This window comes from Prorops nasuta, unplaced genomic scaffold, assembly GCF_024137725.1.
Source record: "Prorops nasuta isolate Cenicafe-Biocafe unplaced genomic scaffold, Cenicafe_Pnas_1.2 PNAS00006, whole genome shotgun sequence".
NCBI lineage: Eukaryota > Metazoa > Arthropoda > Insecta > Hymenoptera > Bethylidae > Prorops > Prorops nasuta.
Window position 1 is genome coordinate 8,747,010 of NW_027116803.1, and position 26,014 is coordinate 8,773,023.

At 33.0% G+C, this 26,014-nt stretch overlaps 1 protein-coding gene across 3 annotated transcripts in view; it reads right to left on the minus strand.

Moving 5' to 3' along the window:
- Positions 1 to 26,014, minus strand: part of LOC136774705 (kinesin-like protein KIF20A) — a 105,270-nt gene that overhangs the window by 3,027 nt on the left and 76,229 nt on the right. For 2 of the 3 annotated variants that reach the window (XM_066729127.1, XM_066729128.1), the window contains 3 exons: positions 25,177 to 25,399; positions 9,395 to 9,762; positions 9,237 to 9,322 (listed from right to left, as the gene is read on the minus strand). In XM_066729127.1, coding sequence (XP_066585224.1) covers positions 9,237 to 9,322; positions 9,395 to 9,762; positions 25,177 to 25,399 — 677 coding nt within the window. Of the gene's footprint in view, positions 1 to 9,236; positions 9,323 to 9,394; positions 9,763 to 25,176; positions 25,400 to 26,014 lie in introns of those variants that run through there. The other variant, XM_066729129.1, reaches the window with a different exon arrangement.

The following is a 26,014-nucleotide window of genomic DNA, read 5'->3' on the forward strand; positions in this document are numbered from 1 at the left end:
ATCGAACTATCATCCTTATGTGTGTGTGAACATGCCTATGTGGATATCTGTGAGTGTTATGCGTTTGTGTCCGTGCACTCGTCCATCTATTAAACTATACCTTCGATCTGTTCGAATATAGAGAAACCCGATATTAACGGGAAGGTCTTCACCAACATTACAGAACGGTTCTACCTGACATCTTAGTTTTCAAACAACAGCGTTGTTTATGAACCGATTTTCAAAGTTGCGGTAGTTTTGTAATCGGCAGAATAGCAGCTTTGGTATAAAACAAAGAAATATTGAAAAATTACAAAAAAAAATATGAAAATTAATTAATAAATATTAAAATTTAATTAAACAAATATTTAAGGATTTCCCTGTTTTATCCCAAAGGCGTTACTTTGCTGATTCCAAAATGCCCGCAAAATCGAAAATTGGTTCATAAGTAATGCTGTAGTTTGAAAACTCGTAATTTTGATTGAAATTTGTCCAGAGAGACGTAATGTCGGTAAAACATAACACTTTTTGTAATATCCATTTAACCTAAAAGGGGGCACTGTAAATTCACAATTTTATAAAGAAAAGCATTCAAAACAAAATACGGCTTCTAGAATTATTATTACATACACTATTTAAGAATGGTGAAGCTGATGCTTCAAGGAGAGCGATGACTCGTTCATAGCACATTCAGCTAAAATAACAACAAAGACGCTTGGACTAATAATTTAGATGCAAAAAATGTTTTAATCCATATCTTGCATTCCCCTCGCGTTTCCTTCCGTCTCGCTACTCAGCGAGCAGAGCATTCCTCTTACTTCATACCGCGCAATAACCAAGAAGCTCGGTTTCACGCTAGCGTAAATGCTTGGTGAAGGGGAAAGGGGAGCGGCAAAAGCAGCGTTGTACTAATTTCACGCATACAGGCTCATTATTGATGGACAAAATCTGGAAAAATTATAGAGAGCTCCTCGTTTGCAACACTATCAGCTAAAACTACAGCGAAATTGATCCGACTGATAGTTTGGCCGCAACAATTATTTGAATATTACCGATTCTCTCTCTCTCTCTCTCTATCATCAGCTGAACGATCAAACCAGAGTAAATTCTACTCTTATAAGCTAAAATCTATATTATAGCATCTACTTTGGTCTTTATCATTATATGTTGTTGATTTCGTTTCATATATTTAAGATTTGTTGCTAGAAAGAATAGCAAACAAAAATCAGTACATTTATCCGTTTCCAAACGTTGCTCTGTTAGATTCATATATTTTTTGCATCTAAATTAGTCCGATTGTCTTTGTTGTTGTTTTACCTGAATGTGTAATGAACGAGGCATCGTTCTCCTTGTATCATCAGCTTCAGCATTCTCAAATAGTGTATGTAATAATAATTCTAGGAAGCCGGATTTTGTTTTGAATGTTTTTCTTTACAAAATTGTGAATTTACGGTGTCCCATTTTGGGTTAATAGGATATTAGAGAAAGTGTTCTGTTTTACCGATATTACGTCTCTTTGGACTAATTTTCAATAAAAATTACTAGTTTTTAAACTATAGCGTTATTTGTGAACCGATTTCGATTTTGCGTGCATTTCGAATCAGCAAAGTAACGCCTTTGGGATGAAACAGCGAAATCTTAAAATTTTTGTTTAATTAAATTTTAATACAGGGAGGTTCTCTAACGGCGGCATATAGGAGATTTATGTTAGTTGACTATAGCGCTCAGGACGATGGTAACTGAGACCGCTGATTGGTCAATATCATGTAGTGCCAACTTGAAATGGTCCGTTACCAATAGATGAATACGAAAAATGAGACCCATCTGCCATTTTGGGGTGGAGAAGTGTTAACATGCTAGTTGTAGCAGAAAGAGGTGAGAAATGGAAAAATGTCAAATAGTGAGGTTACTAAAGTAAAAATGGAAAATAATGAATGGAAAGTAAGAATATTCGAACTTTCCATTCATTAATTTCCATTTTTACTTTAGTAACCTTACTATTTGACATTTTTCCATTTCACACCTCTTTCTGCTACAACTAGCATGTTAACACTTCTGCACCCCAAAATGGCGGATGGGTCTCATTTTTCGTATTCATCTATTGGTAACGGACCATTTCATGTGGGCACTACATGATATTGACCAATCAGCGCTCTCAGTTATCATCATCCTGAGCGCTATAATCAACTAACACGAATCTCCTATATGCCGCCGTTAGAGATACACCCTGTATATAGCTAACAGAGTATGAGATCTCTGGGTTGCGTGAACCAATTTTGATGTTTATGGTCTCAAATGAAAGCTTGTTCAAAACCAGTTTAGGAAAAGCTTTAGTTAAATCATGACAATGGATCATTCACGGAAATAAATCGGTTTGAAAATTGGGACGGCCAAACTTGCTGCATAAGTTACACGGTAGCGTCGGCGGTACTTTTATATGTACTTGCCTTCGAGACACCACCGTGTCTTTTGATAGTGAAATAATATTTACAATTAAAAAAATTAGTGAAATCCAAATGTTAGGTAAGTATATATTTTTGTCATGACAAAAGTTGAAATTTTGAAAACAAATAGTAAACCAAAAAAATTACTGCCGGGCCTGTTGTACGCAATGGCATAAAATAGCCACATTTTGAAATTATGTGAAGCAACGCTTGTATTGTAAGATAGCGACATAGGTATGAACATTACGGGCTCGGCAAGTAACTTTTTTGTGTTACTATTATTTTTCAAAATTTCAACTTTTGTCATGATAAAAATATATACTTGCCTAACATTTGGATTTCACTAATTTTTTTAATTGTAAATATTATTTCACTATATTCTTTACGCTGGATGATATATGTACTTGCCGTCTTTTTTTTTACAGGTGAAGTCTGTTTTTTGTGGGATCCTTTATTACGAAAAATTCGGTTAAAGCCTTTTTGATCTCTTTAAAATTTCTTATCTGGAATTTTTCAAGGTGCTCATCAGAAAGGTGTAATCGTAGTTAAAAATTTAAAAATAGTGGAATCAATATAGCAAAACTAAAATCCGTAAATTCAATCGATTTTTGAATAAATTTTTATATAGGCTGTTATTGGGACGATGATTTTTAACACATAATAAAATTTCTCAAACTCATTATAGGTTATTTACTATAGGAAAACTTAAAATGATCTACTACACTTATCATGTAACGTATGATAACTAAAGAGTGCTTCAAAAGTTACATTATTCAATTAAAAGTTTATCAAAGTTAATAATTTCTTTTAATTTTAACGGCCATATTAGATACGCTATATTAAATATAAATTTTTCAACCTGAGGTTCCTATTCAGCAACATGACAAAAACCCAGATAGTAAAAACTACAAAAATTTGTATGGTTTTTATGAAGAGATACGGTACTTTCTTTGCGGCAAGTACATAACGCCTTACGTTACCATGAAACTTATGCAGCAAGTTTAGCCGTTTTGGTTTTCAAACCGATTTATCTGCGTGAATGACCCATTGTCATGATTTAAGAAAAGCTTTTCTTAAAATGGTTTTGAAAAAGCTTCCATTTGAGCCCAAGAACATCAAAATCGGTTCATACAATCCAAAGATCTCATGCTCTGTTATCTATACAGGGTGTATCAGCTATAATGCTTCAATTTTAACCACATATTCTTGAGGCTAAACTAAGTCGAAAAATCCTATAATATAACATCCATAAAAGCATCATTGCTGAGATAAATCAATTTTAAAGTGTTAAATTAGGGCTTTGATGATTCAACGGAAAAATTACTTTACTCTCACTTTCGTCGACAGTTACCTTTCGAAAAACAAAAGAAGCTCATACCTCTTCACCGTTCCGTATTGTCGTACATGCACTCACACGCATGCAACTACACCGACTATTAATATTACCTCCTAAACATTCTACAATCCTGATCCGGGCACCGTATGAAATTTATTTTCCGTCTATTCTTAATAGAATTTCGATGATGTAGTTATTCATTATAGAAAGCTAGAAAACATTACTATGATTTAGATACCTATACTTGTCAATTTTCGCCGCCAATCCTCAAGTTCTCTAAGAATCAGCATTATCTCTGCATACTCTTCATTGATAGAAGTCGGCATTTTACCCACTCACATGTTTTCGAAAGAAAAAATGAAATATCTACCGCCTTTTCTTTTTATGCGTTGTCATGTGTCACGGTATTAAACAGTCTTTCGGATCTTTCGGATAAAGTGAACGTTAATTGCATATCACGTGATATAAATGATTGTTGAATATTGTTTTCAAAATACCGAATTATACCAACGCTGAGTATGCCCAAATACTGCTCATTCTGAGAGAAGGTCGAAGGCTGGTAGCAGAAGCGGTGAGAATTTACAGGGAAAGGTATCCAACTAGACGACATCCATTCAGCAAGACGTTTACAGACCTTTATCAAAGATCAATAGACACAGTTTCCTTTTTATCAAGACAAGAGACAGGTGGACATAACGTACATGATAGACGCGTGACGGAAAAAGTACTGAATTTAGTAAAACTTGACCTGACAAAAAGCGCTCGCCGAATAGCTCGAGAAGGCAAAATCTCGCATATAACGGTAAAGCGAATTCTCAAGGCTGAAAATCTGAATCCAAACCATCAAACACCCGTTCAGGGTTTCTAGGAATGTGACTTCGCACAACGCATTAGTTTTTGACGTTGACTTCTGAGACAATCAGAAGCCAATCCTGATTTTGATTGGAGAATTTTATTCACGGATGAATCCCTATTTACTCGTGCCGGAACATTTAATTTTCATAACTCTTACACCTACATCGATTTTAATCCACACGCTGTATGTGTGAGAAATTATCAGCATAGGTGGAAATTGAATGTTTGGGCCGGGTTAATAGGGACTCATATGATCGGACCGGTCATCCTTCGAGAGAACATGAACGAGGAAGCATATGTGAGATTCCTCAGGGAAGATTTTCATGGGCTACTTGAGGATGTACCGCTGGACCTGCAGATTACAATGTGGCTTCAGCAAGACGATGCACTACCTCATAATACTCGACGAGCTTCCGCGATTTTGGAAAATTATTTTGCAAACCAATGGATCGGTTATCGAGAACCTGTAAGGTGGCCCTCTCGCTCTTCGGATCAGACACCACTGGACTTCTTTTTTTGGGGTCACCTGAAAAATGAAATTTATGTTGCAGAGCCTGGCTCGCCGAAAGTAACGCTCGAATGTTTAAAGGCGGCGATTGCAAACATAGACAAATGTACAATGGACAACGTATGAATGGAACTGCGGCGACGAGTGCAATTTTGTATCGAAGCAGGTGGGAGACGTTTTAAACAGTTTTTAAAATAGTATAGACAAAGAACGACGATTTTACATGACTGACGTGAGTGACGAGACAAAGCGACGAAACATTACTTGACGCAACTAACAAATGACGACCGATTTGCAAAACTTTCCCTGCAGATATAGAAGCATCAGATATCAAGGAAATGTAAGTTTTCTTTACTTCATTGCATGTGCCATGGCAAAGCTGCTTATTTTTTACTATGAATATGTCAGCTTTAACCAGTAGCAGCTGCAATCTGATTTTGGTTAGTATTTTCGCAGAATGAAAGAAGGTCCTATACTTAAAGAGATCTTTTAAGTGATTTTCTCCGATTGAAATTTCCGGACAAAGTTACAAAATTTGAAAACTGACTTTCAAGTCATTTAACCTTTTAATGAAACCGTGAACTGCTCTATCCAGTAAAGCAGTAGAAACTTTCAAAAACCAAAACAAAAAATTATTTTTAATTTTGTGACTTGTCCCTTCATAAAATGAAAAGAAAAGCTTGTTTATTTTGAAAGGGATCCCACAAGCTCTCCACTTAGATTGAAATTTCTAGACAAGACTATGACCTTACTTGAGAATCTATTTTCTAGGCATTTTGCTCTTCCAATGATGCACACAGCAAACTGCTCTATCTGATAAAACAGTGAGATTTCCAAAAACAGAAAAAAAATACAATTCCTTATAATAGTTTTTTTAATATAAAACTTATTTTTTGACTACCTTAGACCAGTTCATGTCGCGCCACCGAATAGATAAAATGGCTTGAGAATTAATCTACGAATAACGCCGTGTATTATTCTCCAGACTATTCAACTAAATGCATGCTATCACGGATCCTTTTAAATATAAGCAGAAAATAAATTTCATCAACACCAGGATCAGGAATGTAAGACATTAGGAGGTAATATTATTAATCGGCGTAGTTGTGTGAGTGTGTGTGAATGAGTGTACGACAATACGGATCGACAGAGAAGTACAAACTTCTTTTGTTTTTTCAAAGGGAACTGTCAACGAAAGCGAAAGTAAAGTAATTTTTCCGTTGAATCAAAGCCCTGATTTATCGGATTAAAATTGATTTATCTCAGCAATGGTGCTTTTCCGGACCTTACAGTATAGGACTTTTCGACTTAGATTAGTCCCAAGAATATGTGGTTAAAATTAAAAGCATCATTGCTGATACACCTTGTATAGAGAGGAGAAGTAATATTAGAAACAACATTGATAATCTGTTTATAAGCCTGAGAGGTTCTTATAAGGCAGTAGGCGTGAATTCAGTAGAAAGATGGTTAAAGAAAACTTTAAACTTATATGGTACTGATACAGATATTTTCTCCGGCCATTCAACGCGGCATGCTGCTGAATCAAAGGCTGATGAAAGAGCCCTAGTAGAAATTCATCCAGTTTTTTCGATGGCCCATCTAGTATCTACCCAGAGAAACTGATTAAAGGAAAACTGACATGGTACTGATTTGGCGCTGGCCACTTACATGTATATTATTTTCATAGGTAAGTCAAGAGACACATCTAAAGGAAAACTGATTTGGCGCTGCTTAGGGCTTAATCAGTTTCACTTAGTTTTTAACAACTGATGCCATTTCCGTAGTGATCATCAATGCTTATGCATGGTGATGATCGGATGTGTTATATTAAAGCTTATTGTATTATTGCAGTGAGTTCAATTGTGATAAAATTTAAATATATTGTAATATGTGTATGTGTGTGTGTTTTCATTTAAAATTCTTCACATTTAAGCGTATTCAAAAATTCTCTTAATAAATTAATTATTTTTCAAGCTATAGGGTAGACTGATGTAAGACAATACAAATGATAAGAGCAAGTACCGTGCTTAGTAAAAAGTGATCTAGTTTATAATTCACTTAAAACAATAATTTTATTAATATTTTGAACTGTTATTGACAGAGTGACAGTCACAGTTTAAAATATTAATGAAATTGTTTTAATTGAATAAGCTTACTTTTTGCCAAATGCAGTATTTGGTTTTATCATTTGCATTATATTACACTAGTCTACTCTATAGCTTTTTAAAAAGAATGAATTTATTAAGAAAATTGTTGAATACTGAGTGTACATAACCTCAATAAAATAGTTAGGGCATTAACGGAGAAAACTGATCAACGCCTCAATAGTTTCACAAAACAGTTTCTGGTCAACCTGAGCGTTACAAACCCGACAATGCCCTGGCTAGTTTTCCTTATCAGCGCTCCCCACAAATCTAGGATGAACTGGTCAGGATCTGTTCAGGGCCATGTTTTATTTTCTACCAGGGAGGTATGGATTTTGATACTATAAGACAAACAGCCGGTTGGTCTGAAAGATCTCTTTGCTTTACAAAATTTACAAGCGAGCCATTTTGTCAGATGGTTTCAAACTTGCACGAAACGTTTTACAGAACTAAGCTAACACAAATTAAAAAGGTTTTTTCTTCGTTATATAAAATAAAGATTAGTATTCATAGTACACTGTTGATATAACTGTTGGTTGGATTTTACCCCTCTGACTCTTAACAACTATGCATTGTTATAGTAAAGTAGGAGAGCGAAGACAAATATAATTGAACGATCAAATGAACTTACCTGTACGTGAAGTTCGATCGTAATTATATGAAATCTTCGCTCAAACTAGATCACTCCCACCTAGTTTTTATTTAACCCTCCCTAAAAGTAGTACAACGGGGTAAAATAGCCAAGCACTCTAAGCCTGAAGAATAGGGAGCAGTGACGCCAGGGGCGCTGCCATCGGCAGTTTTTTGGGATTCTAAATTCGTAAATCGAGTAGTAGCTGTTCGGGGACATCTACGCAGTTATAGTAATGTAGTTCGAGCAAAAATGTCATATAATTACGATCGAACTTCACGTACAGGTAAGCTCGTTTGATCGTTCAATTTTCTGAACATCCTGTTTCATACTTCATTTAAGTTCACTTAATCAAACTGTCATATTACGTACAGTGGCTGTACTGTTAGTAAATAGCTTACATTTGAGCTTCACCGATGTGAACATAGCACTTTTACGGCGATAATACCTTTCGGCCATAATACATACAACCACAAAAAAAACGTTTTCTAAACCTAAATAAATTATAATAACGAAAGCAACACAACTGAAAAAAATCTCTACTACAGATCAGACTTCACCCTTAAAAAAATAACTCTACTTCAAGGAAGCATCGTGGTACTGTTGTCGTTTACCCTAATCTTCAAAACCACCACAACTGTAAAGATCATTTGCGGGTCACATGTCTTTTAATTGTTAAAAAGCTCAGTGAGCTTGGTAACTCCACATATGGTCAAAAGTGTCTATATATTTTGAAAAATACGTGATCTGCAAATGACTCTTGGAGTTTAGTTAAATTCGAAGGTTAAGGTATACAGTAATCCCACAAAAGAGATGCCTTTTCAAAAAGTGTTCCTTTCTTAACTTTTACCTTGGCCATCACGTTGATGAGTCTCATATATTGATCATTCAAATCGATTAATATCGATAAAAAGAAAAGTTATTGCGATGGGCGTTACATTTCTGACATCTAATCTAATATTATTTTAAAAAATGTATAGCGCCGCTGCATACTCATGTTTCCATTACAGTAAATCTTTAAAAACAGTCAAAACAGCTATTTTTGTACCTAACAGATCAAATATCTTGGAAACTTCACGCGATAGACAATTTTACCATCAAATTCAGTCATAGTGAGAAAACTTACGTAAGAAATGACTATCAAATCATAAGTACCTTTCAATTTCTCTACCTTTGCAGATCTCTGTTTCAATGGTAGATTTGTAGAAAAATTTTACAAAATTCAGTAGAAAATAAAAGAATTAACGATATGATCCATGCGGGTAGAATCACTAATTGTAATGAGTCTACAACTTTTATAAGTAACTCGATAGTTAAAATTATAAATAAATTTTCTAACCTTTTTTTCACTTTCTCCTCCGACTCAGTAACTTTTGTTTGAGACCCTGGATTCTGCCTGTGGAATAATTCCTGATATCTAGTTACCTGAAATTTCAAGTTGATTTAAACAAAATTTATATATTAAAAATTGCTTATTTACTCTATAATTCCAATTACCTCTCTTTTCTCTCTATCCAAATCTTCTTGTAAAGCTTTTACTAAACTTTCATATTTATTTACGGTCGCATCTCTATTTTTCATAAATGATTCCATTTCTAGTTCTTTCTCGCTTATACTTTTCTTTAAGTTCTCCATCAAAATTCTTAGTCTTTCATTCTCTAATTGCTGTTCTTTGGAAGTTCGTTCCAATATTTCTCCAATTCTGGTATTCTGCTCATATGTCTTAAGATGCATTTGCAAAGTTTCTATTTTTTCATCTTTTAATGACAACATTTCTTTAGTTTTTGTAAGCTCTTTCAACGTCGATTTTAAACTTATTTCTAGTGACTTACTATTATCCTCATTACCAATAAGTTTTTTAATTTCTGAAAAAAAGAAAGAAATTTTATTTCTATAAAGAAGTAATACTATTCTAGTATCTTTAGAAAATGATTTCTTTTGCTTAAACAAAATTTTAATAATATAAATATAATATGTGTAAACAATTGTATAGTAAAAAAGTTAAAAGGTTCTGCTATTGCAATATTCGTGCCCCACTTCTAATCCAAGACTGAGTAAATTTTATATCTCAAGCGGCACACTCTGATTAATCCCATATGAAATGCTTATATCTTTCGCCATTCTAAGTGGTCCTAACTCTGTATTCTGGAATTTCAACAACAATTGTCGATATCCTTAAAGACAAAACACGATATTATCAAGAAACGCACGGTAGACCCTCGATGGCAAGTTATTTAAAAAGTTGAGACATTACCCTCTTTTACGTGAAGTTTAACCATACTACAACTAATTTGTAGCTCCGATGTATTTATTTTGAAGACGGCTAATTTGATTGAAAATTAAATGAAAGTATTATGATATAAATCAAACCTAAATTATTGAATGAGACTACAAACGTATAAAATGGTTCACTCAATGCTGAGATATTAAGTTCGTGCAATTTCGATCAGTTGCTTTCAGCCTTTCATCTTCTCTCCATCGAAAATTGTTGTCACGATCGAAACTTTTCCTCTTTCACGTTGGAAAGCTATCTGTGTCATCTTCTATCCTTTTCCCTACTCTGCCGATATAGTTTGAAATTACCTAGCCAGCCAATAAACACATAGTGTCCGGTGGTAGGATGTGTATATACGTATGTTTGTAGCATACTATATGTGTGTATGTCAGTAGTATTCTACAGTGAAAGAGAATTTCTCAAGGCCGGAATTAGACGGTGCGTGACATGCCGCTCCACGCGTCGTGTAATACTGGTCTAATATATTTCAACCATTAAAAGAAGTTTTGAGAACCCGTTAAAAGACATACGTGTAAGAAAAAAATGACAATTAAAATAATCCTTAACAACAAAATGATTGGAATGGAATTTGATAAACTCGACAAGTAATAAACTTGATCAACATATATATTTAAGATACAGAAAAATAAATAAAATACAATTACACATTTTTCAATAAATAAATATTTCAAATTTCATTTAAAATAAAAAGAAATCATTACGAAAAACTACTTGCCGGGCATGTGCTTTTATAAGATTGAATAAAATATCGAAATATTAATTTATAGGAAATAACATTTTATTGGCATATTAAGAAGGCTCCTGTGCATAATGCCTCGAATTCGGTCATATCATTTTTTAAAGTTTAGAACACGCTGTATCTAACGGTGTTCTCATTTATACCGCTTATCGGACATAAACTCAAGAAATTTGAGCTCAAAGTTAGCAATTTTGGCATGAATTCTTATGGCAGACAAAGTTAAATCAATTAATTACCAAAGAAATCTTATTTATCCAGTAATGTCATTATATCAGTTTTGAGGCAAATAATCTTCTCTTTCAAATGATATTAATGAAAATATCGGTTATCGAACTAAAAAAAAAGATATTACCGAAAGTTTGAATGAATTCGGAATATTTCCAGCAGCTGAAAGTCAGCTAAGCGCGATCTTGGATATGTACGATGTTCGGGAGAGACGCTCGTAATTTGAGATTCAAATTTCAAACAAAAACATTCAATAAAAATTAAATCGTCACACACACATAATGGTATTTTTTATTTTAATTAATTATATGCCTTAGCTATATACCACACATTGGCGCGCATGCGCGGAAGATGAACCTGTCCTTCTCGCATAATTTTATTCACTGCCGAATCCAAGATAGTATCTGTACTAATATTTATTGAATTATTTATCTTCATATTATTAAAGGTTTGCTATATTTATATACATTATAAATACATTTAAGATTTTTAAGTATAAATATATGCTTAAAAGTTATCATCAAATTTTCGATCTATTTGACTAGTACGGTTGACGCAGGAGTCTCCCTAACGATATTATAATATATATAGAGGGTATATCACAGCGTTGCCACTCCGCCATTTTGATTATACTACGCTGTACAGTGATGTCAGAATCAAGCTTCATTTTCGCTGCTAAAAGCTTGATTCTGGCATCACTGACATCACTGTACAACGTAGTATAATCAAAATGGCGGAGTTGGCAACGCTTTTATATCAGCAAAGATGATTTTAATTTTAATCACATATTCTTGAGCATAAACTAAGTAGAAAAGTCCTGTATTATAACTTCCGTAAAAGCATCATTGCTGAGATAAATCAATTTTAAATCGATAAATCAGCATCCCGATTGAACAGAAAAATTACTTCACTCTCACTTTCGTTGACAGTTCCCTTTCGATAAACAAAAGAAGTTCGCGCTTCACCGTTCTGTAATACCACACGCATACACATGTGAAACTATACTAATAATAAACATTACCTCCTGACATCTTACATTACTGATCCTGGTACTGATGAAATTTATTTTCTGCCTATTTTTAGAAGGATTCTCGAAAGTACATATTTAGTTTAAAATTTTGAGTAACGATACAACGTTATTTGTAGATTAATTTTCAAGTCGTTTTATCTTTCGATGACGTGACATATGAACTGCATTAAGGTAGTCAAAAAATAAGTATTATATTAAAAAAGCGATTAACAGAAATTTTTTTTCTGAAAATCTTACTGTTTTATCAGATAGAGCAGTTTGCTGTACATCATTGCAAGAGCAAAATAGACTAAAATGACTTGAAAATTGGTTTTCAAGTAAAGTCACAGTCTTGTCTCGAAATTTCGGCCTAATCAGTGAAGAGCATGAAGGATTACTTTAAAAAGAAATAGGCCTTTTTTCATTTTATGAAAGAATAAGCTACAAAATGAAGAATAATTTCTTGTTAATGCTGTAGATTATTATTCATAATTTTTGTACGCTCTTATTTACAAGAAGATTTTAGATAAATTAGTAAATACTTATGTTTTCCTCATCAATTTATTACGATTTGCTTGGTGAATTGTAAAAAATTACGTTTTCGTGTGACCATATCAACTTCTAGTCACTATAAACTAGAATCTGGTCTTGCAATTGGCTAGTTTTATTGGCAAGTCCATTTAGACAGACTCTACGCAAAAAGTATTAGGCAAAAGGGTAAAAATTATAGGCAATCTACGGCATAAAGAAAAAATTATTCTTAATTATGTGGATTGTTCTTTCATAACATAAAAACAGGCTTATTTATTCTTAAAGGGATCCCTCAACCTCCACTAACCAGTCACGTTTAGACTAGTATTAGGTGCGGACGTGTGTAATTCCTCCTTACCAATATTAGTGTTATAGAATGAATTCTTAATGTTCAGTTTAATACTTATAGTACTAAGCCCCGCTCCGCTTCGGGCACAAGCCAATTTATCCTCAATAGAGGATCCTTTACTGGGATAAAAATGGTCAGGAATGCAGATGTAGTTCCTACATTTGTTATCCAACCGTCTGAAAATCTTAATTATGCTGCTGCATTCAGAGTCAAACGGGAACAAAGAATACTTATTGATTGTGTAGGAGAATTGCTGCTTGCTGATTATGTCCAAGCAATTGGGAACATAGTAGTAAAAAGTAACGTAGTTAGTGCATCAAGAATTTCTAACAGCAGGGTATGTGTATACCTATCTAATAAGGATTTAGTCAAGGACCTCACTGATAATCACAGCACCATTACAATCAACGGACACATTACATCACTAAAGCCTCTGACAGCTACTCTAACAAGAAAATCATATTCTCTAATGTACCCACCGAACTACCGAATTTTGTTCTCGAGCAAGTTCTTAACTCACTAAGTATCAATCTAATGTCACAAATTGTCACTCTCAAGGCCGCTATCAATATAGAAGGATACAATCATGTTTCTCATTTTAGACGACAACTTTTCATCAAACCAGAAGACTCCTCTAAAATTCCAGAAGTATTTAAAGTCTCCTTTGAAGGGCTAGACTACACTATCTTCGCCAGTTCAGATTCACAGAAATGCTTTCTATGTAAAACGGAAGGTCACCTCGCCAAGAATTGTAACACAATCAAATCCAATAATATAAGTTCAAGCTTAATCTCAAACTCAAATATAAACAAACAACAATTAACATCAAGCAATCAAGCTCCACACCTAAAACATCAAGGCTCATCTACGACACAGATATCTAAAACCAAAACCAATACGGATACACAGTCTAGCTTAAATCCCGATACCAACGCAGTAACGGCCAACTACAACTGTACTCAAACAAAGGAATCTAACAAATCTATACTAAAATTCAATATTTCAAACACATGTCTTGAAAAGTATCCACAAGACTCTAACACCTTCTTAATCCCTAATGTACCAAACACACATAACCCCTCCATTACCGACTCAACTAATGATATTGGGTTAGTTAAAACATCCAAACGACCTCTTTCCTTCTCCTCTACACCTTCTTCCACCAACTCTGCTAAAAATCTAAAGAAGAAAGGTAGAAAATCAAGTGAAAATCTAGAAGAAGACAGGAAAAATTCATTTTCAAGTTCCGAATCTATTTGTTTCTCACCTTCAACAAGCACTACTCATCATCTTAATACACCTAAAAGACAGTCTAATGCCTTTTCCCAAAAAGAAATCGAAGACGATATGGATGAAAAGCTTCTCCCTATTAAAAATATACTAACAGTACATTCCTCCGAATTTTTACTAGACTACTCACAACTAAAGGAATTCCTCATTGAAACCTTGGGCAAAAACGATATTATGCCCATCACTACTAAATATACTAAAGATATAAATCGGTTAATCCAACTACTAAAGGATATCTATCCAAGCCTCCTCGATAAATCTATCAAAAACAGGATCACCAGACTAATTAAAAAACTACAAGAAAACCTATCTTGGATGGAAACTGAGGACACAGATGATCTGAACAATTCCGAAAATGAAAATGAAAGAGAAAATGTCCAGTCAGACTACTCAACATATTAAGGACCTTAATATTATTCTATGGAACTCCAGAGGCATCAACAAGAAAAAGGAAGAATTACTAAAATACCTCTAGGACAACAGCATAGATGTTCTAATTGGACTTGAATCATGGCTCTCTCCAAAAATCAAATTCAACTTACCAGGTTACAATGTAGTTAGATATTATAGGGATAATAGCAAATCCGGAGGAGGAATAATCTTTATTATTAAAAAAGATATTTTCTACTGCAACTCTCCCACCATTTCGCACAACAATAGTAAAATAGAAATTGGGTCAATATAACTTTTAAATACAAACCCTAAAATCAAAATTATAGTCTGCTACCGAATCCCATCTTCATACATGACACAGTACGAATGGGACCAATTATTCCTTCAAATCAATAACGATATTCCATGCATCCTCCTAGGCGATTTTAACGCTCACAACACCGCCTAGAACTGCCCAGAAAATAAAATTAAAGGCAAATTCCTGTTCAACTCTATCTTACGTTCTGATTTCCTTCTAATCAACACCAATACAAAGACTCATGTAGACTTTCACCATAACAAACTCTCCAATCTTGACCTTATCCTAACGACACCAACCCTGTACGACCTAATTAACCTCCATGTTCTGGACGACCTATGGGGTTCGGACCACTATCCAATTTCCATCATCCTTTCCTCCTCTAAAGTTATTATACAGAAAGAAAAAAAGCGCCTTTCTTAAAAAAAACTGACTGGGCTAAGTTTAATTCTAAAATGAATGAAATATATAACGTTTTTTTCACTCCAGACTACGTATGCCTAGATATCCTTAAAAAATACGAATTCTTTACCAATCATATTATTTACTTAGTAATAGAATGTACCCCTCCTCCAAACTTAAATCCGAATAAATGTCATTACAATCCAGTTTCCTAGTGGGACTCAGAATGTGACAAGTTAATCCGTCTTAGAAAAGCTGCTCTCAAAAAATGAAGACATACTAGACAACTTTTAGACTATATTGAATACAAAAGATGTATAGCGCTTACAAAAAAATATGTCAAAAGGAAAAAAATTGAATCATTCAAAACCTTTGCACAAACAATAAATTTTAATTCTAATATCAGCTATATTTGGAACAAAGCTAAAATACTCAAAAATAAATTCCAACGTCTCGAAAATGACTCCATTTCAGCAAACTCAAAAGGTACTATATATATACAAAATAGAGAAAACAAAATCAAAGAAATAATATTCTCCAACTCAGTCCTCCCTGGGTTCCCACCAACCCCGATAAAAATAAAAATAAAAATGCCTCTCATAATTACCATAATAATCCTATTTTAAACTCTGCTCTTTCTCTTACTGAATTTAACTATGCTCTCTCCAAATGCAGCTGCAAGGCCTCCCCAAGTCCTGATAAAATTGAATATACATTCATTACTCAGCTACCATTAAAAATCAAACTCATCTTCCTAGACCTTCTTAATGAAATGTATACCAATAATACTTTCCCCTTATCATGGAAAGAAAGTAGTACCTTCTTTATCCCTAAAAAGGACGGAACAAGTTTTAGGCCAATTTCGCTCACCTCCTGCATTTGCAAAATCATGGAAAAAATGGTCAAAAATCGAATGCAGTGGTAGGTGGAATCGATCATTCTTCTCCCCCCCCCTCCCTCATAGAATGGATTTCGCAATGGAAGGTCTTGTTCTGACAACCTAGCTAGTCTCTCCCTAACGGTTGACCACTCGTTATGCTCGGGTCATGATGTTTTGGCCTGTTTTCTGGATGTCAAGGGAGCATTCGATAATGTCATAGGTGACCTTCTTATTGATAAACTAAAATCTCTTGATCTTTCCAACAATATTTTACAATTTGTTTGGTTTCTTCTCCAAGAAAGATCAGTCACATACCAAATAAACCTACAATGCTTCTACACTAGGAAAGTATTCAAAGGCCTTCCACAAGGAGGGGTTCTTAGCCCACTACTTTATTTAATATACGTCTCACACATTGTTTCGAATTTGGAAACCGCATAAAAATTTCTCAATTCGCAGACGACATCGCCGTTTTCCTTCCCGTCTCCACACCACTCTCATCGAAAAAACTACTTGAATCTTCAATTAATTCCATTAAATGCAACCTCCAACAACTCGGTCTATCACTCTCTCCTCCTAAATGCGTCCTTATGCACTTTAATAGGAAAAATATTCTCCCAGGTACATGCTCCATCATAATAGATGGTCACAAGATTTTCTCACAAAAATCTGTAAAATTCCTCGGAATAATCTTTGATTATCGACTCAATTTTGCAATTCATATAGATACAGTTAGAAAAAAATGTCTCAAAAGACTCAATATATTCAAATTTGTTAGTGGCATTAGATGGGGGGCAGAACCTAACACCCTCTTGATTCTATATAAAAGCCTTATCCGGTCCATTATCGAATACAACAGCTTCATCTTTCTTCCTAAGAAAAAACAAGACGCTAGCATAATTGAGAGAATTCAATATTCAGCTATAAGAATAGCATTCTCATATAGAGCCTCTACTCCAACCAACATTCTTCTAGGCGAATCAAAATGCCCCTCTATCTATCAGCGCTCAATTCTTCTAGGCTGTAAATTCCTCGCCCGCAGCCACTCTAACAGTACGTCCTCTTTTACCACTTTATGAAAAACTCTGATATCAGAAACAGGCTGGGACACCTTCCTGCAAAAATCACTCACTATTCTCCCTAAATGCATTGAACTAGTTATGCCCTATACTCACACTATTAAAACGAACAACAAAGTGAACCCTTACCTCTTTCCATACGAAGCTCTATCGCTACCCATCTCTCTTAATACTACTCTTGGTCTCTCGCTCAAAAAATCAAATTCTATCAATGAAGATTTCTTAGCATTCCAGCAATCTCTTCCCCATAATGCTACATCCTTCTTTACAGACGGAAGTAAAATCCACTCCTCTGATCATGTGGGAGCTGCCTTTTTCGCCCCAGAGCTCAACATCTCTCTAACTATTGGTCTCGATCATCACATGTCTTCCTACACAGCAAAGTGCATCGCAATAAAGTTAGCGTTAGAATCAGCAATTGACAATAAGAGTGAAGAAATCTACATCTTCTCTGATTGCCTCAGTGCTCTACAGGCTTTGTCCAATCCCACATTTACTTCTGGAACTAATATATATCTCCTTGAGTGCAAATTACTGGCCCTTAAAATTCGAACACTTGCGTATAATCTTAATCTTATTTGGACTCCGTCACATCGAGGCATCGTATATAATGAAATTACTGACGATCTGACCAAAACCTCCTTGGATTCAAAGAAGGAAAATACCAGCACTTTACCCAATACCTGCTAATGATCTTACCACCATTTTTAAAAGTCAGTTAATTCTAAACAACCTCAAAGAACTAGTAGAACAATCTAATTTCAAAGGAACACACTTTTTTAAATTCTTTCGATCAATTGGGCAACACCCATGGTTTGTTCATAAAAATCTCTCTAGAGATCTCATATCATTTATTAACAGATCTCGCTCTAACCATTATCATTTAGCCTTTTCACTGCATAAAGTCAATATTGTTAATGACCCTTCTTGCACATGTGGCTGTTCAAAACAGGACCTAAACCATTCCATATGGCAATGCCCATTTTTAGATAAAGGAAGAGACAAAATGATTTCATCTCTCTGTGCTAACAAGCTTTTTCCTCCATACTCAATTGGAACTTTCCTCTATAAACCACATGTTACACCTCTCATTATCATTTTCAAGTTTCTTAAGTCCCACAATATTTTTCCATAAACCACGCAACCCACAAGTCAACTGAATTAATCCAACTCATCTCATCTCAATTCAACTCAACTTATATTATATTATATTGAATCTTAAAATGCTCACATCAGCTTCATGTAAGTAGTTAATCAATTGATTAATTAATCTAATTTGTAATTTATAATTTCTAAGTTGTAAGTTAAAATCTGTTACTTCTAACTACAAAATTGTATAAACTGATGAATCCATAATCTCTGTACCTTGTATTTCAGCTGATGGCTTTGCATAAAGCTTAACAGCTTATTAAAAAAAAAAAAAAAACCTCCACTAAAGTTGAAATTTTCAGAGAAGACTATGGCCTTATACTTAAATATCTATTTCCGAGTCATTTTGCTCTTCCAATGATGCAGCAAACTACTCTATCTGATAAAACAGTAAGATTTTCAAAAACAAAAAAATACAATTTCTTATAATAGCTTCTTTAATAAAATATTTATTTTTTGACTACCTTAGAGCAGCTTATATGTCGCGTCACCGAAAAGATAAAACGACTTGAAAATTAATCTACAAATAACGCCGTATCGTTATCCAGAACTTTCAACTAAATGGGTGCTTTCATGGATCCTTTTAAAAGAAAGCAAAAAATAAATTTCGTCAGCACTAGGATCAGGAATGTAAGACATTAGGAGGTAATATTAATAATCGTCGTAGATACGTGCGTGCGTGAGCGTGAACGACCATACGGAACGGTGGAAAAGTACTAACTTCTTTGTTTATCGAAAGGGAACTGTCAATGAAAGTGAGAGTAAAGTAATCTTTCCGTTGAATCCAAGCCCTGATTTATCGGTTTAAAATTAATATATCTCAGTAACGATGCTTTTACGGTGTGAATGATACATGACCTTCCGACTCAGTTTATGCTGAAGAATATGTGATTAAAATTAAAAGCATCATTGCTGATACACCCGTATATGTATATGCCAAAATTAATATTCTTTTTCTTCAAAATCTTCTCCAGATTTCTGTATGTTTCAGGCTAAAGTTGGTCGCTTGACGTACCTAAGAAGACCTCAGTAGGCGTAAACGTGATTATAGTTACACATAAATGTAAGCATTATGTTGTGTATTTGTATGGCAGCGATAGATAATTTACTTTGTTTAGTACGGTAAATCAGATTAATATATCTTATGCAGCAATTTTGACAGCAATTTAAGCGCGTCTTAGAACACACCTTATTTTAATATGTGGAACACAACTCTTGTAAGTAACAGGGATCGGCGAGATATCCAAAGATGACCGAGAATAACCGAGACCGAAAGAGGCGTGTTTTTGAAAAGGGACAGTTACGAGTAAGAAAGCGTGATGAGTCGACGAGTCGGAAGAGAATATCTAGATAGGAAGGACATGGTGTAATATTAGAATGAGGAAGAAGAATAAGCAGTTAATCGTTTCAATAGCTGTAGAAGTGTTATCTAAACGAAATCCTATCCTAAATACATACAGCTTTAACTTTAAAATCATTATGAACAAAACACGTACTGTATTTATTTTTTTCTTGTTTAGCTTGCAATTATTAAATCCCGTTTTCATGTATGTAGCAAACTTAAAACTACAATGAAATATTCTAATTTTTGCAAAAACACTCGTAGAATGTATAATATATCATGTGTAAGACCAGATCTTCCAAAAATGTTAAAAATCGACTAAAATTTCATCAATATTATGTAAATTTAGAGTCTTGCAACCCATCTTCCCTTTTAAATATATAAAATACTTATTAAATGGTTTATGTAAAGATGAATGAATTTCCAAAATAGGAGAGAGTATAAAAGATTCTTCTCATTCCCTATCTTAGAATGAAAAATCTGAAAATGTCATTGATATTCAAAATTTGCTACTAATCATCATCATGCAGTGGCTTTCAGAGGATTCTATTAGTCATATTCTTGTGTAGTACATTTAAAAATATCTCATGAAATGCCATAACTTTTGCACATCAACTGCCAGAATGTAAATTACATTTGTAAAACCAGACGCTACAGAAATATAACAAATTGACCAAATATGCATTAATAATATACAATTTCAGAGCCTAGCAGCTCCTTCTTCTTTCAAGATTTATTAAACAGTGATTAAATTGTGTATTGAAAGTCCATTCAACAATTGTATATGTATATTTTCTTATTATAGATAATAATATCCTTCCTCTTTTTTGCGCTTGGTCATAAATAATTACGAATCCTGCTTCTTGATAATACCTGTACTTAATCAAGTATTATAAAATATATTAAAACATTTAGAGCAGTGATACTTAAGATTTCCAAATGAAGCTTTGCGAATTGAATTAATTTTTCGTATACACAGAATAATATTAAACACATTTGTAAATGCATGTTAAGAGACCAGATTATTAAATTAATGCTTTGATTACATAAGTATTGTTCTTTGGAATGATGAAAAGCTTGGCAAAAGTTCCCTTATATTTCGGAGCTGTTAAAACAATATTTTATTTTAAGTATTATTTTCTTACAAAACGTTATAAGATCCCACAAAAAACAAGCATCGCCTGTAAAAAACATTAGCAAGTAATTAAATCGTTTAGCGTAAATAGTACATTAAAATAAAATATTCCAATTAAAAAGCTAGTGAAAAACACACACACAAATGTTAGGCATGTATATATTTTCACCGTAGCAAAAGTTAAAATTTCGAAAAAAAAAAATAATAACATAAAAAACCACCTTACCGGGCCCGTAATATTTATTCTTAAATAGCTTTTTTATAATATAAGCGCTGCTTCCCGTCATTTCAAAATGTGACTACTTAAGGAGTATGAAAAATGTAAACGTCCAAATTTCCGACGTTCTTTTTTATATTTTATAAAAAGAAATTGATTTGATTAATTCACCTAAAAGTTTGTACACATCTTTAGTACAGTTGCCAGTATGGATTTATACTTTTTTGTATGTTATTTTTTTGGGCAACGGCCTGTTGAAAATGGCGCATCTTTAATTTTCCTTCAGTGGCGTTGACAGCAATTCATGAAAATGGATCAAATAAGGTTAAAAAACGGGTAACCGGACATTTCGCCGAAAAAATTTGTAGCATGGAGTATACTTTCTACATATCGCATAAATATGACTAAAGTTTGCGCATATCCCTACAGCTCACCTAGCGGAGAAAGTAGGCGAAACTTCCCCCAGGCAGTTGACACTTGACAGATTGGTTATTATTTGTATTATTGGTTAATGTCAGATAAATAATAGTTGAATAAGTTAATGTTGAATTTTTTATTATAAAAGGCATAAGATATTTCATGAAAAATATATTGCAGTTTGTTATTAAATGGACACCGAATTTATATAGTTATTGTAAAGATGACTATATAAATTCGGCGTCCATTTAATAACAAACTGCAATACATTTTTCATGAAACATCTTATACCTTTTATAATAAAAAATTCATCATTAACTTATTCAACTATTATTTATCTGAAATTAACCAATCTGTCAAGTGTCAACTGCCTAGGGGAATTTTCGCCAACTTTCTCCGCTAGGTGAGCTGTAGGCATATGCGCAAACTTTAGTCATATTTATGCGATATGTAGAAAGTATACTCCATGCTACAAATTTTTTCGGCGAAATGTCCGGTTACCAAAAAACGAAATAGTTTCTTAAGGTAAATATTATTAGAGCTAGAGTTGGAAACGTAGAGGAATTTCAAAATATTGTTTAGAAAAAAAATAGTACACATTTGAAATTAAAAATCACAATTTTCATGATTTTCCAATAGAAAATTGTTTATATTAACAGAAATAAACAAATACTTCCACGTCCAATTGAAAAGGAATATTTTCTTTACAAAACCAATTTTAAATTAAGTTGCTAGTGTAATGTATGCATCAGAGATGGCGCATAGTGTAACGGTCATAGCCGCAGCAATCAGCATAGTAACCGAGGCAGATGTATACGAGTAATGGTGTTGAAGACATACATGGTCACATTAAAATAAAGAAGTAATTAATATAGTAGTACGGGACATTAATATTATTCTCCTATATTTAGCAGAAACATAACAGCCAGGACGAATACTTTTTTCGCTTTGCTGTTAACGAGGTCAAAAAAAGTGATTTCGAGTAAACAGCGTTTCAAGTTTGAATTTCATATATAACGTACACTTTCTTGTATGCGGAGAGTTTAATTATGTTCGTTAATGTTAAAATTTTGGCTCTTGAAACTTGAGATATATATTCCTTAGAGTATATATTAACCCTTTAACCGCATTCGACGTATCAGAACGTCATGCATTAATTTGGCCAAAGTCGCACATAATGTTCTGATACATCGAATGCGGTCAAAGGGTTAATAAAATTTGCTTTTTATTATAACATGAATTTGTTTGTTCCTAAATTTTTCTTTTTTTGCAATATTAAATATTGTAAGTTATCCCAATATCATACATATATTAATATATCATGAAATAAATGAATTCTTGCATAAAATATGCTGTGTGTTCTTAGGAATTACTCTATACCCTAATAAATTAAATGAGCTCCAAATGCAAAAAATTATTCGAATAAATGTGCACCCAAAGAGTTAATAACTTATGAACAAAAAAAAGTGCTTTTTTTAAATTTTACACTGTTTATACCCTTTAATGACATTGTATACAACACGCTTGGCAAGTAACTTTTTTATGTTACTATATTTTTCTTCGAAATTTTAACTTTTGCCACGCTGAAAATATATTACCTAACATTTGGATTTCACTAATTTTTATAATTGGAATATATTATCTTACTATATTATTTACGCTGGATGATTTACGTACTTGCCGTTTATTTTACAGGCGAAGCTTGTTTTTTGTGGAATTATTAAGTATTGCATAACATTTTTTTCATCCCATTTGAACGATAAAATGGTAAATTATATGCCAATCACGTTAATGCCCCTTTTACGAAACACGATGTACATTACAACTCAAGAAGTTTTCATCAAAATACTTGAAATTTGAGTTAAGTGTTCCCGACAACATCCCTTGATTTGTTAGATAAGAATTTGAAAAATTATTTACTATTCTTTTTTTTTAAATTTTGAATTAAAAACAATTTTTACACAATCACATTAAAACATTTTTTATTTCAAACGATCGCTACTTCAATAGAAAGAAATAATTTTTTAAATAGTCAAGCGTCAAATTTAGTTTCAAAACCCCTTCACAGTGTGCGGAATTAAAATCAAACGAGATGACATGTATTCAACATGAACGCGGAGCAAAATGGTCTTATTACATACTTTATGAAAAACGCAAAAAACCTGCATTATTATTTAAGCAAAACGACGTTTTTAAGGACGAGTAAACACGTTGAACGCACCATAATAGATATTTACTTTTACGTGCATACATGACAAATACGTTTAACTGATTAAATCTCTACGTGACAAGATACGGAATGCTGTCGAAAATACTCAACTCAATTTTCAAGTTCTTCGAATGAAAATTTCTTGAGTTATAATGTATATTGGAAATTTCTGCTGCCTTCTGCCTCGTAATATTTCGTATAGTATACTTCATTTGTTACACATAATTATAAAACAATACTATTTACAAGTTCGAATGTTACTTTATGTAAATGTATACAGATTATTCTCTAAGTGATTTTATCCTCTCGACGAAAAAATTTTTAAATTATATATTTTCCCTTTTCTCTAGAGTAGCCTAACCCCTTAAGATAAATAGAATTTTATGTCCATGCTTTGACTCATTTTATATGGTAGATCCATATGAAATCATAGATTAGTTGATTAATTCACCTGTCGAATTTATCTAATCTCATTACTATATGTTGCTGCTTAAAAATTTACTTATCGTTTATAATTTATCGAATTTTAGTAATTTTAATCCTTTATATGATCGATATTTTTTGTTTAGAATTTCGGTTTTGTAATAATTATTTTTCGTAGGATTATTGGTTTTGGAGAGAATGTACAAATTTTTTGATGTCTTCTTTTTATATGTAAATAATTTTTTGGGAGGATTAATTTCTATTCAAATTTAAGCCCCCCCCCCCCCCCCCCATTTGCGAAGACATTTTTAAAACTATTGCTTACGGATCAAAATTTCGAAATATTTGAATTTCCAACTTTGGCATTTAACTTTGAAATTCATATAGAACAACAAAGAACTTCTTTTTTTTATTAAAAATATCAATGAATTATACGCCAAACCCTTTCAAATAAAGAAAAAAATTTGTTACGGTGAGTATTTAAAGATGTCATTGAAAAATGATAAAAACCGGAAGTAATTTTTGTTATAATTTTTCGTTTATGAATGCACATTGCAAACATTCTTCGTTAATATTAACATACAAATTGTTTTAATAACTAAAGTATAAAGTTATAGACATTATTGGAAAGGATTTTTATTTATTTCAATTTATTCGGTAGCATTTGTTCAATTCTCACTAAATATTTTGTTAGAGAACATTTAACCCTTTGCACTAAAAAGGTGAGTCTTACTCGCCATTTATCGGTGACCGAACAGATATGTCGAGAGTGTGAAGGATTAACACTTTTTAGGATTTCAATCTTGGAAATAGATATTCATTTGAAATATTAACGTTGGCTTTTAATAAACGAAGAAAATAAACTTCAAGTTGTCATATTTACTCAAATATCTTACCTTTTTGTAAATTACGGATTTCTTCCTCCTTATCACTCTTTTCTCTATTCAATTGATCTTGATAATTTTGCAACTCTAAGTTTTTCCTTTCCATTAATAAATCAAAGTGATGTTGTTGTTCTTTTAACTTTTCATTCAACGTTTCATATTGATGCTGTATATCCTTAAAGCTATATAATTCTTTTTCCAAATCATGCACTCGATCCAGATATTCCTGAAGACACTGTTGAAAAAATATTATTCAAAATGTTCATTAAATGCTTTGTTTCATCGAAACTTAATTATATCTCACTTTTGTAGTGCTACTAACAAAGTTTGAGGTATTTACTATAGGAATGTTCGAGTGCGTAGGAATTAATATTTATTATTGATTCTACTAATTTTATATGAATCATTCATTGTTCAATTGGATTTGAGGCATACAGTTGTAAAGTTTGTTATATCAATGTTTAAAATTCTCTATTACATTGAATATGTGCAAGTATATTAATTATCAGTACCAACAATATAAATACTTTTTATAGGACTGACTTTTTCTGAAGGGTAACTTGATATTTTATTTACGAAAAATTAAAACCTATGTGACTTAAATGACACATAAAAACAGCGAATTTTTTGTTGACTGCATACACACACATGTGTGTGTGATTACCCATAATCTAAGCTGTTAATACATTCTTCAAAAAGTATTAGCCACCCCTAAGCTAAAAAATACTATATTTTAAATTTTCATATCCCTTTCGAAAATGATCAAATCCTACAAATCGAAGAAGAGTTTGAAAATTATTTTACTAGCTTCAATTTGAGGATTGAACGGTTCGTAAAATACTAAATTAAA